Raw genomic sequence first — 13,974 nt, forward strand, 5'->3', positions numbered from 1 at the left:
GGCATTCAAACATTTTCTTTAGAGAGATTTTTGCTGGTCTGAGATATTAATAAGAAATACAACGATAAACTAGAGAAAATCTGATTAGTCTAATCCTCTGTACCACAAACAAATTCCTACCTGTAGCACCTCAAAAATGGCTTTCTTGTACATTGGTTGTTTATTGTAGGTTGGCTGGTGAAAGGCGTTGTGGAAGGAACTTAAAGGCAACAGTTTCTCAACACAGACCTACCAGGGAAAAAATGAAACAAAACATTTCCAACATGATCCAGGTTACAATGCAACCTTTGTCAACACCCAATGTTGCAAGTAAATGATGACAGAATTTCAATTTTTGGGTGAACTATCGCTTTAACGTGCATTGTTTCCTGAACATTGAAATAATCCCCTTAAGAATCAATTTGTTTTACACCTTCTGCTACAATACAAACGTACCACAGAAAACTTGCAGTCACCGAACCACATGACCCATCTAGTTCCTTCAGCCGCCCGACTGCGTCCAGTTATTAACCAGGACACGATCCGTCCAGGCCACCAGGAGAATCCTCGTAACTTTCCCCAGACTAGCTCACCAATGCCGAAACCTCGGCCATCCTGCAATATACAAACAAAGGATGGAGGATTTCATTCACATTACATAAATACAATAAAATCGGTACTGACCATAACATAACCTGTGTTTTTGCATTATCTTTAATTATATTTATTTTTACTGTTTTGATTTTCAGCCTGTATGATTACTCTATGGTGATTGCTATAAATGGGCCAACCTTTAAACATGACAGTTGAACTGCAGTTGTTGTAGTGAAACTGCTGTTCTGGTGTAACTTGGTGGTTTTGAACTTTTTTCAAAAGTGATAAGGGTGAAATGTTTTCCTACATGAATTTTTCAATAAGTTCGAGTTGGTGACGTGGATTCACCAATATGATCAAAAGAAAGCTGCTTGGTTTTTAAGTGTCTTCTATGTGAGAGATTCTTCTTTTCTACACAGTGGACATTTTTTTGCACACAAAATTTTCCAGAAACTTTAATGTGAACACACCTTAAGGCAAAGAGCTGTACTACAATAGTTTCAAAATTACTTCCAAAAGTCATATTAAACAAACTCTCTAGCAGAAGACAGGCCCACTGCTTAAACCTAGCTTTCAAATCTGGTTAGCCAGATAATTTCCAGGATAACATGGCATAATACTGGGATTCCTCTGAGAATTATTGGCCTTTCAGTAAGCAGGTTCCAAAGTCAGTTATTTTGCCTTGATAATGAAACGAAATAAACTCTAAGCAGCCACTGAACAACAGAAAATCCCACATTTATCACAGAACTTATCCGGCTAACTTATAAGCTACAACTGCAGAACGAACCTCCCAAATCACAAAATATCTACAGCATTGTATACAATATTTCAAAACAATCAACTCCAAACCACCATGATGATGATGAAGCTACTGGTACCTCGTACTCCAACTCTGTGTCAGTGGACTTGGGTGAGGTCTTGTTTCTGTCCCCTATAGATACGGGCTCTGGGGTGGTGGCAACAGTTGGAGAGGCTGGATCTGTAGGCTGCTGCTGCTGTTGCTGTTGGAAAGGTGGAGGTTGCTGTTGGGGAGAAGGCTGGGGTTTGAGGTTGGTCTGAGGTTGAGCTTGAGGCTGTGGTGGTTGCTGCTGCGTTGGCAGTGTTGGTGGAGAAAAGAGTAGTGGGACGTTGATTAAGGAGCTGTCTTTTTGAGGCTCTGACTCTACCTCGCCATGGTCCTCCATTGAGTTCATCACAGACACCAGTTTCGCCTTCTTCTCTGCCTGCAACGTAGGGAACAGCGGGACAGGAAGAGAAGGAGGTAAAGCACATGGAACAGCAGTGGGCTTTTCCTGAGAATAGCACAGTTCAGCGCTTGAGTAATGGTGACAGCTCGGTTTGTTTATAGTACTTTAATCCCACGTGCCAACACAAATATCCCCATCCTTTTGATAAAGAACAAGTGCCCTCCTTTTGAGTGTGATAAGTGGCAGAAAACCTGTGAAAACAGTACCCTTTTCATTGCAGTGAAAGCTGTGAGCGATTACTTCGTAACAATGAGAGCTCCCCCCGTGGCTGAGATGGATGCGCGCTGGAGAGTTCAGCGAGTTTGTCCAACCTGACTCTAAGCTATTAGGTCAAAAACAGAAGACACGAGCCAAGCCATGACTTAAGCAGCTCACAGCAAATCCCCAACAGCTGCACCTCTCTCATCCTCTCGTTCTCTCTCACTCGCACGTGAATCTCTTTCACAGCTGTACTTTCTCTGCTGCTGGGGTCCAACTCCATCTCCAATTTCACTCTCACACACACGTAAACCTGGCAGAGTCACCTGTGTGTGTGTGTGTGTGTGTGTGTGTGTGTGTGTGTGTGTGTGCATGTGTGTGTTTGTGTGTGGAGAAGATGGTTGGAACCATCCCCAAAAAGCGCTCCCAAAGTTTCTCTTTAGGCTCACTCCCTCCATTACAGTGACTATACATTCATATAAGCCCACAGAGGGGGGAGAGAAGCTCTGGAGCCAAGAGCTCATGAGTGTGCATGAATAGACAGGATAAGTGTGGAGTAAAAACATGTGGCCCCTCAAATTAAGAAGCCCCACTGTACTTTATAAATATCTATATAGCTTCACTGGCTGCTTCGATGAGCTGGGCCATATGTGCCAGGCTGTTTGTCCTTGACCGTGGTTAACTGTGGAAAGAATATTTAAGTTTAAGCATGCGGTTTTGTGCATATATGCCTATATTTATCTCTGCAGTACTGGGCCGTATGATTGTATATACCAGTGGTTCTCAATCAAGTCTGGGTAAACTTCTGAAAGGAGCTGCAAGATCTTAAAATAGTACATTTTTAATTTGTATAGCACTGTACATAATTCATGTTGTTTCAAAATGAGCAAGCAAAGAATGTTTTGTAACTTAGGAATATTTGTAAGGTTGAAGAATACTGTAATAAAAAAAAATTGCTATCAAGTGTACCATTCAGGTCCTTAATCATAGAAGATGATCATAAGAAATTTTTCCAGGTGCAAATTGCATTTGAGTGACAAGATTTATAGTTCTATGTCCAATGGATATAGGCTGTTTGTCAGAATTTATTAGCAGGGAATTGCTTTACTCTACCCACTCTTCAGTTTTCTTAATTGGGGTATGTGGTATAAAGGAAACATTAAACTGCATCATTAAAGAGTCAGTTCAGCCAAAAATGAAAATCAAGCCATAAATTACTCCCCCTGAAGTCATCCTAGGTGTATGTTAATTTCTTCTTTCAGACAAATTCAGTTGGAGTTATTTAAAAAAAAATGTCTTTGATATTTCAAGGCATTTGATAGAACTTAGCGGATGTTGCACTCCATCGGTACATGAGAAGTTTAATAAAAAGCTCCAAAAAGGAGGCTATCAGCTAGGCTGTCCTAAGGAAGACCATCAAAACTTCAGAGGAAATAATACAGAGCCTTGGGGGACTCCATACTGTATACTGATACTTGTAACTGATACTTGTTAGATTTGATAGTTTCTTATTTTTTTAAATAAAGCAGTAGCAATTAGAGCAGCAGTATTTAAAATGCTTTTAATAAATAAAACAATGTTTTACCAAAGTAATTTTTTACATGATACAAAGAATAAAAAGAAGTTACAAAGAAGGTCAAACAAATTCTACATCCCCAAAATCTTTCCCTGTTTTTTCAATATTTGTTGTTGTTGTTTTTTTTTTTACTTTAAAGGAACAATGTTTTAAAATTTAAAATCATTAAGTTCTATTAATTATTTGAATGTGAGAAAGGGGGGACCTCAGAGTCACAAAAGTTGAGACCCACCATGAAATGGAAATAACACTGAGATGTTCCTACACTGTTTATACCATATTAGACATATTCATGTGGCAAATTGTTTCACACTGTTCTCATTGTTATGAATATTTTAAATTAATGCAGATTTTTTTTTTCAAAACTATTTAAATAACTAGATTATTCGGTACTAGACATCACATCATGGTCTTTCAAAATAAAGCATTTTTTTTATCTAAAATAACTACATTATGGTGTCTACTGTTACCATGATGTACAATTACTTGTACCATATATAAGATTTTATGTCATACACCAGTGGCATGAGTTAACATTCATGTAATCTTAGTCCAATCATTTAAAGTCAAGCATACAAATAAGATTAAATCAGAGTATAATTTAAATCTAAAACACTTATTTAAAAATATATATATTATCTTGAGCTACGCAAGGCTGATTTCATCTCACATGCTTGCGGCTCTGTTAACTCGAAATGTACACAATCTACATTCCACGCAACAAGTCAAACTCACCCTATGTAACTGATAAAGAGTAAAAATGTTGATATAGAACCCACACACAACTCAGACTTCAAGTTTCAAAGCTATCATAGATACTACAGGACTGTCAAAACCGATCATAAATAAAGACAAAGGCAGCCAATACTGCAGGCAACTGTAGTGTATCAAAATGTACAGTGACAGGGAGTGAACAATGTAGACTCAGGAAGAGTTTGAAAGGGGTACTTATATATAAAAATGAAGAAATCAATATAACATTGACTGCACAAAAACTGGGGGAGGAGAGGAAAGCATTACGGCTATAAGTGGAGATTTGCTTCTGGACCTGTTTTTTTTCGCCCCCAGCTGTAAATGCCCCTCTTCAGGGGCCTCACTGTAGCGAGTCTGGCTCTTGGAATTGAGGGAGGGGGAGACGAGAAGGAAGGAAAGGGGGAAGGTTCCAGGAGTACAGTACTTTACAGTCTTTGTCAGCCACAAACACATGGCCCAGCTCAGGAATAACTATATATCAGCAGTATGTCATGCACAACAGAGAGCTTAAAATAACCAGTGTTGTTGTTTATGAGTATGAAAAAAACACTTAAGTCTTAGTTTATATAAAGTTTTGGGTGTATATGATAATACAAAGAAAAGTAGTTTGCTGTATGGTTGTCCAATTTATAGAGGAATAAATATGAAATATCTTATAAAAAGCCAGTTAAAAATATAAAAAACACAGATCTTGATATCTATTTTGAGAGAGTGGTTCTGAAACTAGTCCAAGTCTTACATTTCTAACTAACAAAGAATATCCTCCAGCCACTGAAGTAATGAGATGTAAATCTCAGCATCAGCACTAAGAAAACTTACTTTTAAGCCACTATGGGACTAAAAATGTGGATGTACTGTAATGCAGCACTTTCATTTAAGTAAAAAAAAGCCACATAAAATAATACAGAAACTTACAGAACTGTGATAAACTAACCTTTTTAGTTAAAGATCTTATACACAGTGCACATAAGTCAAATTCTGAAATTTAAGAAGGGTAACCTTGTGAGAAAGTGTTTTTTGTTTTTTTAAGCTCTATGTTAAAGCTGGTGTGATGAATTATAGTACAGCTCAGCCTTTAGGAGCATTACCTATATCTGAAAGGAAACACCCATAACCTTAAGCTGCTCTCCACATTACAATGATCAACCAAGCCTCTTTTCCAAGAAAGCTCCTCTAGCAAATTCTTTATCCCAACTTGTAATTTTTTTTATATACCATGATGATTCAAGTCAATTCCACAATCAGCTACTGCAAATTGATGCCTGTAGGCCTATTATTTAGCATGTTCAGCCCTTTAAATGTGTTTCTGTTCATATGACATAGGCATGAAAAGACAGTATTACTTACATGCCTTACAAATTAAACTATTCGGTTTCTGTGATAAACTGAAAAATTATAGTTACTAATAGTGATCTATACAGCTATACAGTTATAATAGCTTCTTTGGGGAAGAAAGAATCATAATTAGTGATGCATCGATAGGATTTGTTGGGGTCGATACCGATTTTAAATTACACTTTCCGATTCCGATACCGATACCACTATTTGTCACTTTCTCTCTTATTTGAAATTTTGCCATCAAAATAGATAGTATTTTGATCATGGTTTAAAATCACCAAAGTTCAAAAACTACTGCTTTAAATTAAACTTGCAGTTTTATTTCTACATCATTAAACAATTTCTAATGAACATGGATTGGATCCATTTAACATTCAACAGGTCTACATAAATACAACAAAACAAAGACACATATTAAATAAACAATGCTTTTTGGGTAGGTTTAACAGTTTTCAACAGTTTTCAGGTACAGAAATACAATAAACAAATGTAAAATAACATATTAATCCTTTATTGTAACAGAAATGTAAGTTTAAATATGTAAGAGATCTCCTTTAAGGAGGCTGGACTCTTATTTTGACTACGGTTTTCTAGTCTACGGAGCTATATGGGTAATGAAAGCATGCAGTTCTTCAGATATAAAGTTTGTCAGTTTATTAAGCATCCCCGGAAAACGCATGAGATCTGTATATATTTGTTTACTGTTAATTGTAATAAGTGTTGTGTGTAATTCGTTGTATGTTGATGATAATACAACTGAGAGAGTGTTTAATGTGCACTTCTTGTGCTGTGTTTTGTTAAGCTCTTATGGTGATTTTTTTGGAGTGAAAAAGGACGCAATAAACTTAATAAAACATCAGTAAAGTTTTGGTCATCATTTAAATGAGTTCCGCTACACTTAAGAAAGACATCAGACATTATACAGCTCAGTGCCTTCACGCAGTTAATTAATACAACATCGGTCTGTTATATCGGCCTTTTTTCTTATATAGCCGATATGCTGATGGTTGTAAATTGAGAAAGAATCAGCCAATAAATATTGGCGGCCGATACATTGGTGCATCCCTAATCATAATCAAATATAAATTAATATTTCTATTAAATTATTTAAAAAATACATTCATGTTATTTTGACTAAAAATATTAGACAAAAATTATAACATACAGTTATTATAAATTTAAAGTGTAAATGTATTTAATTAATTGTTTCATCACAACCAATTTGGAGAAAATTAGCATTATATCACTTGTTCACCAATAGAACCTCTGCAGTGAATGGGTGGCGTAAGAATGAAGCTGTTATTATTCCAACAGCTGATAAAACAATATAATAATCCACAAGTACTCCAATAACATCTTGTGATGTGAAATAACTGTTTTTTAAGAAACATTTATAACTGTCAGTTTTAACTGTTAACTTAACTTAAACCATTTAATTGTCACTTCTGGACAAAATACCATTTCATAATCAATAAAAATGCTTACTCCAGTAAAAAAAAAAAAAAGAAAAACCCATAATCTGTTGTACTCTCCAATCAAAATCCACTGAGAGATTTCCTTGGAACCGTTTTGGGCTGTTTTCACTTGTAAACAGTGCTTGATCTGTGTATACTACTCTCCTGATTCAGATGATACGGATTCACTGGAGGAAGTGTTATTATGGATTATATTTTAGCCAGAAGCAATGGAGTGAAGTTTTGGTTTTTAAATTAAACATCTTAAACTGCCCCTATTATGCCATTTTTAAGGTTCCTAACATTGTTTTGGGAGTCTCCTACAATATATATATATATATATATATATATATATATATATATATATATATATATATATATATATATATATATATATATATAATTTTTTTTTTTTACTGCAATTTAAATGTTAAAAATCCAAACATGTTAAACACTGCTGACAAATCTGTCTTGCAGCACACACACAAAAAACAACCTTAAGGAACCGTTTCAAAATAAATAATGTTTTATAGCTAATGTTTCCCTTAAACTTTGAACAATATGAAGAAACAGTCTGTATTAATTCAAATGCCGGCAGCACAGCAGCGCACACTAAAATTCCAGCAGGCAGGGGTTGAATGGCTATTGCTAGTGTGTGACAATCCGATTTATTTTGATGCGACTTTGTGAGAGGCCGAACAAAGTCTGTTCACTTTTTAGTCTCCCGAGCCCAGAGAATAGAGGATGCATTTAGTTTGTGATTGTGCTGGGTCCATTAAAGACTCAGTAATTAGAAGTGCAGCAGAGGTCAGGCATGCAAAATGAGTCTTAGTCTAAGTATCCTAATGTTAAAACTTTTTTTTGTTTGCTTCAAGCTGCATACAATTGTTTTAGTCTAAAATCTTGCTATTTCCTTAAATCGCGAATTAATCGTCAAAAGCTGAAGTGCAAAAGTCTGCCTGTTTCAGTCTGTGCAGCCTTGACTCAGAGTATGAGCGAGTGCTGGCAATGCACTAATCACATGCGGTTCCTGGGTTCACTCGGTTCATTCATATTTGCATACCCTTAAAAAGACATGCACCGCATTTCCGTTACAACACAAGCAACAACTGCTGACCGTTTTTATGCATTTACGGTACAGACCCAAATCTGACAAACTGAAAGAAGTATATCATCTTTGTTTTCAAGCTCAAAAGCACGACTTTCATTTTAAAACAAGTTTGAAAGCATTAGTTTGAGCTAAAACATGCTATGTTTTAACAACCCAACTGTATAAATAACCACAAAAAGCACACTGTCATATCACACCACACTTAAAAACTAAGCACAAACTTTCAAACGTGAACAAAGCCAAAGATTTGCCCTCTGCACAACATCCTGCAGAGGTAGTAAAACAGGAAATACATTCAGCTCTCTGCAATCCCCCTTTGATAACATATAGGCTAAAAAAAAATAAAAAAAACACTTTGAAGCAAACCATTTTGTCTTGTACTTGCAATGTTTTTAAGCCCAGTCCGGCACTCTGGTTTTAAAGAGATGTGTTTCCTTTAAGCTACCCGGGGCAGATGGTCCGTAACAAGTCTCCTGGAAATACCTGAAGTCAGCATATTCCTCTTCCAGCAAGTCTACTCAGACATGCACACTGTCCCCTGCGCTATCAACAACAAACATGTCAGCCGACCTACCCATACACGCCTGCACTCGGCACTTTAAATCCAATGTGTGAGTCGCTTTTTTTTTTTTTTACCCCACTCTTGGCTCACTAGAGACCGCTTCAAAAAAAAAAAAGAAAAAAAAAAAAAAAAAGAAAGCATGAACATTTCTTTGTCTGGGAATTCAGGGTCAGGTGGTTCCCAAAAGGAATTCTGGTTGGCTAGAGAGGACTTGCAGAATGTTGGCGGCTGTCCAGGAGGCTGTCTTGCAAGCAGCGCTGGAAATTCGCTGTAAACCTCATCTTCACCCTTATATCCATAGTACGGAGTTCATTTCCACTGCAGAGAGTGCAGCGAGGGGAGTGTGGGAGGAGTGAAGGGAACGGGATGGGGGTGGGAAAGAGGAATCTACTGTAGCGTTGGGTACTTCTTAAAAAAAAAAAAGGAGACATGATCCCCCTAACTTACAGAAAGTGAAAGCAGGATGGGTTTTATACCCCCCTTAGGGCAAACCCTTCAACGCTAACAAAGCTCTGCTGAGTGTATGTGCCTCGTAGCCAGAGGAAGGAAACATGTCAAGGCCCCCTTCAATAGGGTTTCCTGTTGCATTGTTTAGTCCGGTGCAGAGTGCATCCAGAAAACATGACTGCACAGACCATCAGAGAGCAAACAGAGAAATGACATGTTACGATCTGGGCTCTTCCACAATGTGCCTATTCAGAGAAAAAAAAATTCCCAGGCTCCCAGTGGAGGATTCCTTCTCTCTGCGTGAAGAATGTGAAACGCCCATTTCTCTGGAATTTTACGATGTCCACTCACGAGACAACTGTGTGTCCGGCTAATTTGGCCATATTTCTGGGATCTCTGACACTTTTATGGCTCATCCCCAAACACAGTGTGGCGAGGGCCAGAGAAAAGAAGCTGGGGGCTGGGGGAGCTTGATGTCGACTGGTCGGCTCCCTTTAGTTACCGAGGGAAAAAAAATGTTATGTAACATAGCAGTTCTCACCATGCAACACAGTACTGATTGGAGAACTGTCAACCTCCCATACCTGCAATGATATTAGAGATTGGCCATATTGGTGGATAATAAATGAGGGCTCTTTTGAACTTTTTTGTATCCCATCGGTAAAGGCTTGTTCAAATTAAGGACATTAATGATAACTACTGTATTAAGCTTTATTAATTGTTCTAATTCTCTGAGAAAAGCATAAACCACTCCCCAACTATAACCATAACAACACATATGAACAATATCGATGAAATGACTTAAAGCTGAATAATAAAAACACTGAGAGATAATTTAGAATACACCTTACTTTAAAGACCTCAAGCATTTAAATCATCAGATGACAAAACTGCAGTGCATGATTATAGCCTCTTTGTGTGAACTATAGTTATTGTTCTTGTTGTGAACTGACCTTACCCCATAATTTGTCCCTTAACTCATATTAAACTGGAAAAATAACTCTAGGGAGGGACTATCTATTTGAAAGACCAATGACAGACCGGAGGAGCGTTCTGGAAACCTATTTTGGTGCCACTAGTGGAACAGAAATCTGACTGCACGTTCAAGTCAAGACACATCACAACAATTTCAGCCCTGCACGTTGATGTAACGTGTATAGAGATTCAACATGACACAGACTACCTAACCAAAAAAAAAGTGAAATGATGAAATGTCGCATTCTTGGTCTTAGATTATTCCAGTTGTCTCCAATAATCAGCAAAGTACTTTAATAAGTATTATAATTAAACAGTAGAAAGGCCAACTGGAGCTCTTCTTGGGGTGGTCCAACCGGGACAACCGTGCCGGACCCCATCTTTTAAGAGGGTGCCACACCCTCTACTTGCACTTGGCCCCGTCTCATACTAGGAATGACCCTGGTCCTAACCAGGAGCTAAAATTTGTCTATACAAAAACGCTCTGTCAATCACAACTAGGTATACACCGATACCGAAAGTTGATACAATTTTCATTTAATGGATATTACAATTCCACTATTTTGTATAAATTCGAAATAAACCATTATAAGCTAAAGATAAATACAAAATACACAAAATAAGCATGCAAATATATACATAAGAAAACAAATATTTATAATACTGATAAATAAAAAAACTCTAAGAATGGTTCATAACCAAACAGAAAAAAATTGAAACTGCCATTACCAATTTTAACGCCTCTGATTGGCTACTTCATTCATAACAAACATGCCTGTGCATGGTTATAATGAGGAAACCAGTGGATTTTCAGTGTGAGAAGAAGCCAGCAAGACGTCTCATGAAATAAATGGTACCTTCATGTGAGATCAAATGACTCATCAAATACACTTGGTTTTCGCGGAATTTATTCGGCACTCTCGCCCTGGCAAACGTTTCTGGCTGCTATCATAGAAATGCTGACAGGCTCCCTATCGCTCTTCCTCTGGGACAGTGGTGAGCAGTGGTACTCACCTCCAACTTCCACTTGGCCAGCAACTCCTCCCTGGTCCTCTTGCTAATGTAATAAGGGTCACCGGCTTGGAAGGTTACTCTGGGCATGGGTCTTTGACGGAGGCTGACTTCCCAGCCCACTCCCCCACGAAGCCTCCCTCGAGCTCCCTGTTTAAAGGGACACAACCAAAAAAAAAAAAAGGAAATGAAAAAAAATTAACGACCGTTTCTCTCTCTGTTTTAGTGTGCTTATCTATCTGTGCGATCCTAAATGAAGGAAGGAAGTAAGTGGTTTGTCTGCGAACGATTTTGGAGCATTTTGCGAATGGGCTGGTGGGGGACTCTCAAACTAAGAGGGGGTTCGAGCAGCCTGACAAAACCCATCTGCCCATGGCTGGTGAAGAATAGGGACCCTTGTTTTTAAGCAGAGGACCAAGTGTATTTGATATTTCACCACTGGGGTACCATTTCTTTCATAATCATGTAGCTGGAAAAACAGGTTCCACATTAACGCCATCTTCGTAGGAGATCTTGAGCAATTATCGGAAAAGTTAGAATTTCGACAGACAGAAACTAGCAAAACGTACACACATATATCACAGACAGGCACACAACAGGAAGACAGTTTTACCTCATTCTTTGCAGAGTCCCCACTCTCGTCCTCCTTGTGCTCCACGTCTAAAGGGAAACAGCCACAAGAACAAGCGATTACCTGAAATGTTTCTGATAGTCTGGATTTGTCAACGGAAATCTGTCTTCATCAATCTGCAGTATAAGGCCTCAGTGATATTTTAGCATCACCAGAAAATTTCACAAGGCTTTTACGCGGAAGAGCAAGCATAAAATAGCTTTGAGCCAAAATAAACTATTCTCAATTGTGTGCAGTTGTTTACTTGTAAAAGAGTTTAAATAAAAAGCTAAGAAGCCAAAAGCAGCAGGAAGCTGGCCCGTTTTAGCTCGAGGTCTTCGTGTTACTAAATTAAAGTCTTGGAGAACTTTAGAAACTGCGTATTAATGTCAGTCAATCACTATCGAAAAGACTTGTTAGCACATATACTACATATGTGCTGTGAAAATTGCCACAGGGCAATATGTACTTACATATAACATGGTTTCTTTATGTGTGACACCAAAATGTTACAATTTAAAAAATATAATTGAGATCTATAATGCATATGTTACTGCCCATCATGATAATACTAGAGCCAGCTGTTCTATCTGTACTATAATTGTAAACTTACAACAGCTTTTTTTAATAACGGTAATATTTAAATTAGTGCATGAAAGAATCCTAAATACCTAATTTTCTAATCTTTAAGTATAAATGATGAACAGGACATCTTCATATAAATAGATCTGTGAGATTTAGACCAGGCTTACAGGCAGTCTGTCACGGCATAAATGAATAACGTCACTATGTTGACATGAAGCCAAAAGAAGTAGACAGCACCCATTTTAATAACCCACTAGCCTAAAGAAGATCTGTTTGAAGTCTATCAAAGCTCCATCACCCAGCCACATCACAACACTTGAGCGTTGAGAGGCCGCGGGGAAAACCTGAGAGCTTGTTTTCTTCACAAGAGCCATCAAAAGCCTGCCAGTGAAGCAGCACACACACCCAGCAAAAACAAAAGGCTTTGACCCGCGAGTCCTCTTCACATTTAGAGCATGTGCAAATCCTCTCTCGCTGCATCTTTCTGTCTCTTCCTCTTTTCACTGTCGTTCGACGGAAATAAGCAATCTGTCTGTACGGTGAGGAAGGGGTTCATTCCACCGAGACTGCCAAGGTCACTGGGTTTCTGAGCGTGGTTGGCACACTGTGCCCATCAAGCCTCCAGCGTGCCAGTTTAAGCACATGCCAGCCTGCATGTTCAGACCGTCCATTTCTCCTTCACTGGACTGAAATCCATCCTGTGCCCTCGAGGTAGAGGTATAAAAATGACACAGGTACGGCTGTACTTGCCCATCCTCTGTCAGTCAAAGCAAAATGGATCTTTTTGACTACACAGAGTTCATGATTCATTCAAATGTTTGGTGGGATTGAGCTAATTATTGACAAACAGCTTCTAGGTGCAATTATCTTTTAGCGGTTAGTGTCAGGTTAGTGAAGTCTGGCAAACAGAGGTAGTGACTTTAAGGCAGCTTTGTTGTTGGAATGGACTGAGCTCAGCAAAACACACTAATCAGGACCCAAGAGTTCCCTCTTTACACCTCTAGAACTGAACAACTGTAGACAATCAATCGGTACTCTAGAACAGGAACACTAGGGGGATCCTTACAGGTGGAGTACTCTTTAAATGTGAGTTTGTTAAAGGCTTAATTCACTCAAAACAACTGTCATCTTTCACTCAACCAGTTGAAATTGCATCTTTTATGTATTGCAAATGAATATCACTTCATAATTGGATATTAAAAGAGCTTCCAGCCTACAATTACAGTCACAGCCTCAATATTGCTTACAAAGAAATGTGATAATTATTACACCTCAGCGTCTACACTTTGCCACATTTACTGCTGGATAACTGTCTGCTGTAAAGTTCACACTAGTGAGAGCCCAACAAAAGGCTTCAACAAGGGCACAGAGTGGCCACAAAGGTGGAGCTTGTGAACACCATTCTGAAACCTAAAATGACAACTGGCACACCATACGGGGCAGGCTACAAGTCCGCAAGTCCTTATCAAGTGCATCATTTGAGACGTGTGTGGGCGAATGAGCCATTTAAATGTCCATTAAGCAGAGCACA

General features: G+C 38.3%; 1 protein-coding gene across 1 annotated transcript in view; it reads right to left on the reverse strand.

The window, feature by feature from the left end:
- Positions 1-103: 103 nt before the first annotated feature.
- LOC113083918 (DNA (cytosine-5)-methyltransferase 3A-like) overlaps positions 104-13,974 on the reverse strand; it is a gene marked incomplete at its 3' end in the record, with an annotated part of 28,990 nt that continues 15,119 nt past the window's right edge. The window contains exons 3-7 of the mRNA XM_026254743.1: positions 11,862-11,908; positions 11,252-11,398; positions 1,455-1,799; positions 436-594; positions 104-228 (exon numbers count right to left, since the gene is read on the reverse strand). Coding sequence (XP_026110528.1) covers positions 104-228; positions 436-594; positions 1,455-1,799; positions 11,252-11,398; positions 11,862-11,908 — 823 coding nt within the window. The remainder of the gene's footprint in view (positions 229-435; positions 595-1,454; positions 1,800-11,251; positions 11,399-11,861; positions 11,909-13,974) is intronic.

Source organism: Carassius auratus, unplaced genomic scaffold (genome assembly GCF_003368295.1).
Source record: "Carassius auratus strain Wakin unplaced genomic scaffold, ASM336829v1 scaf_tig00039425, whole genome shotgun sequence".
Taxonomy (NCBI): Eukaryota; Metazoa; Chordata; class Actinopteri; order Cypriniformes; family Cyprinidae; genus Carassius; species Carassius auratus.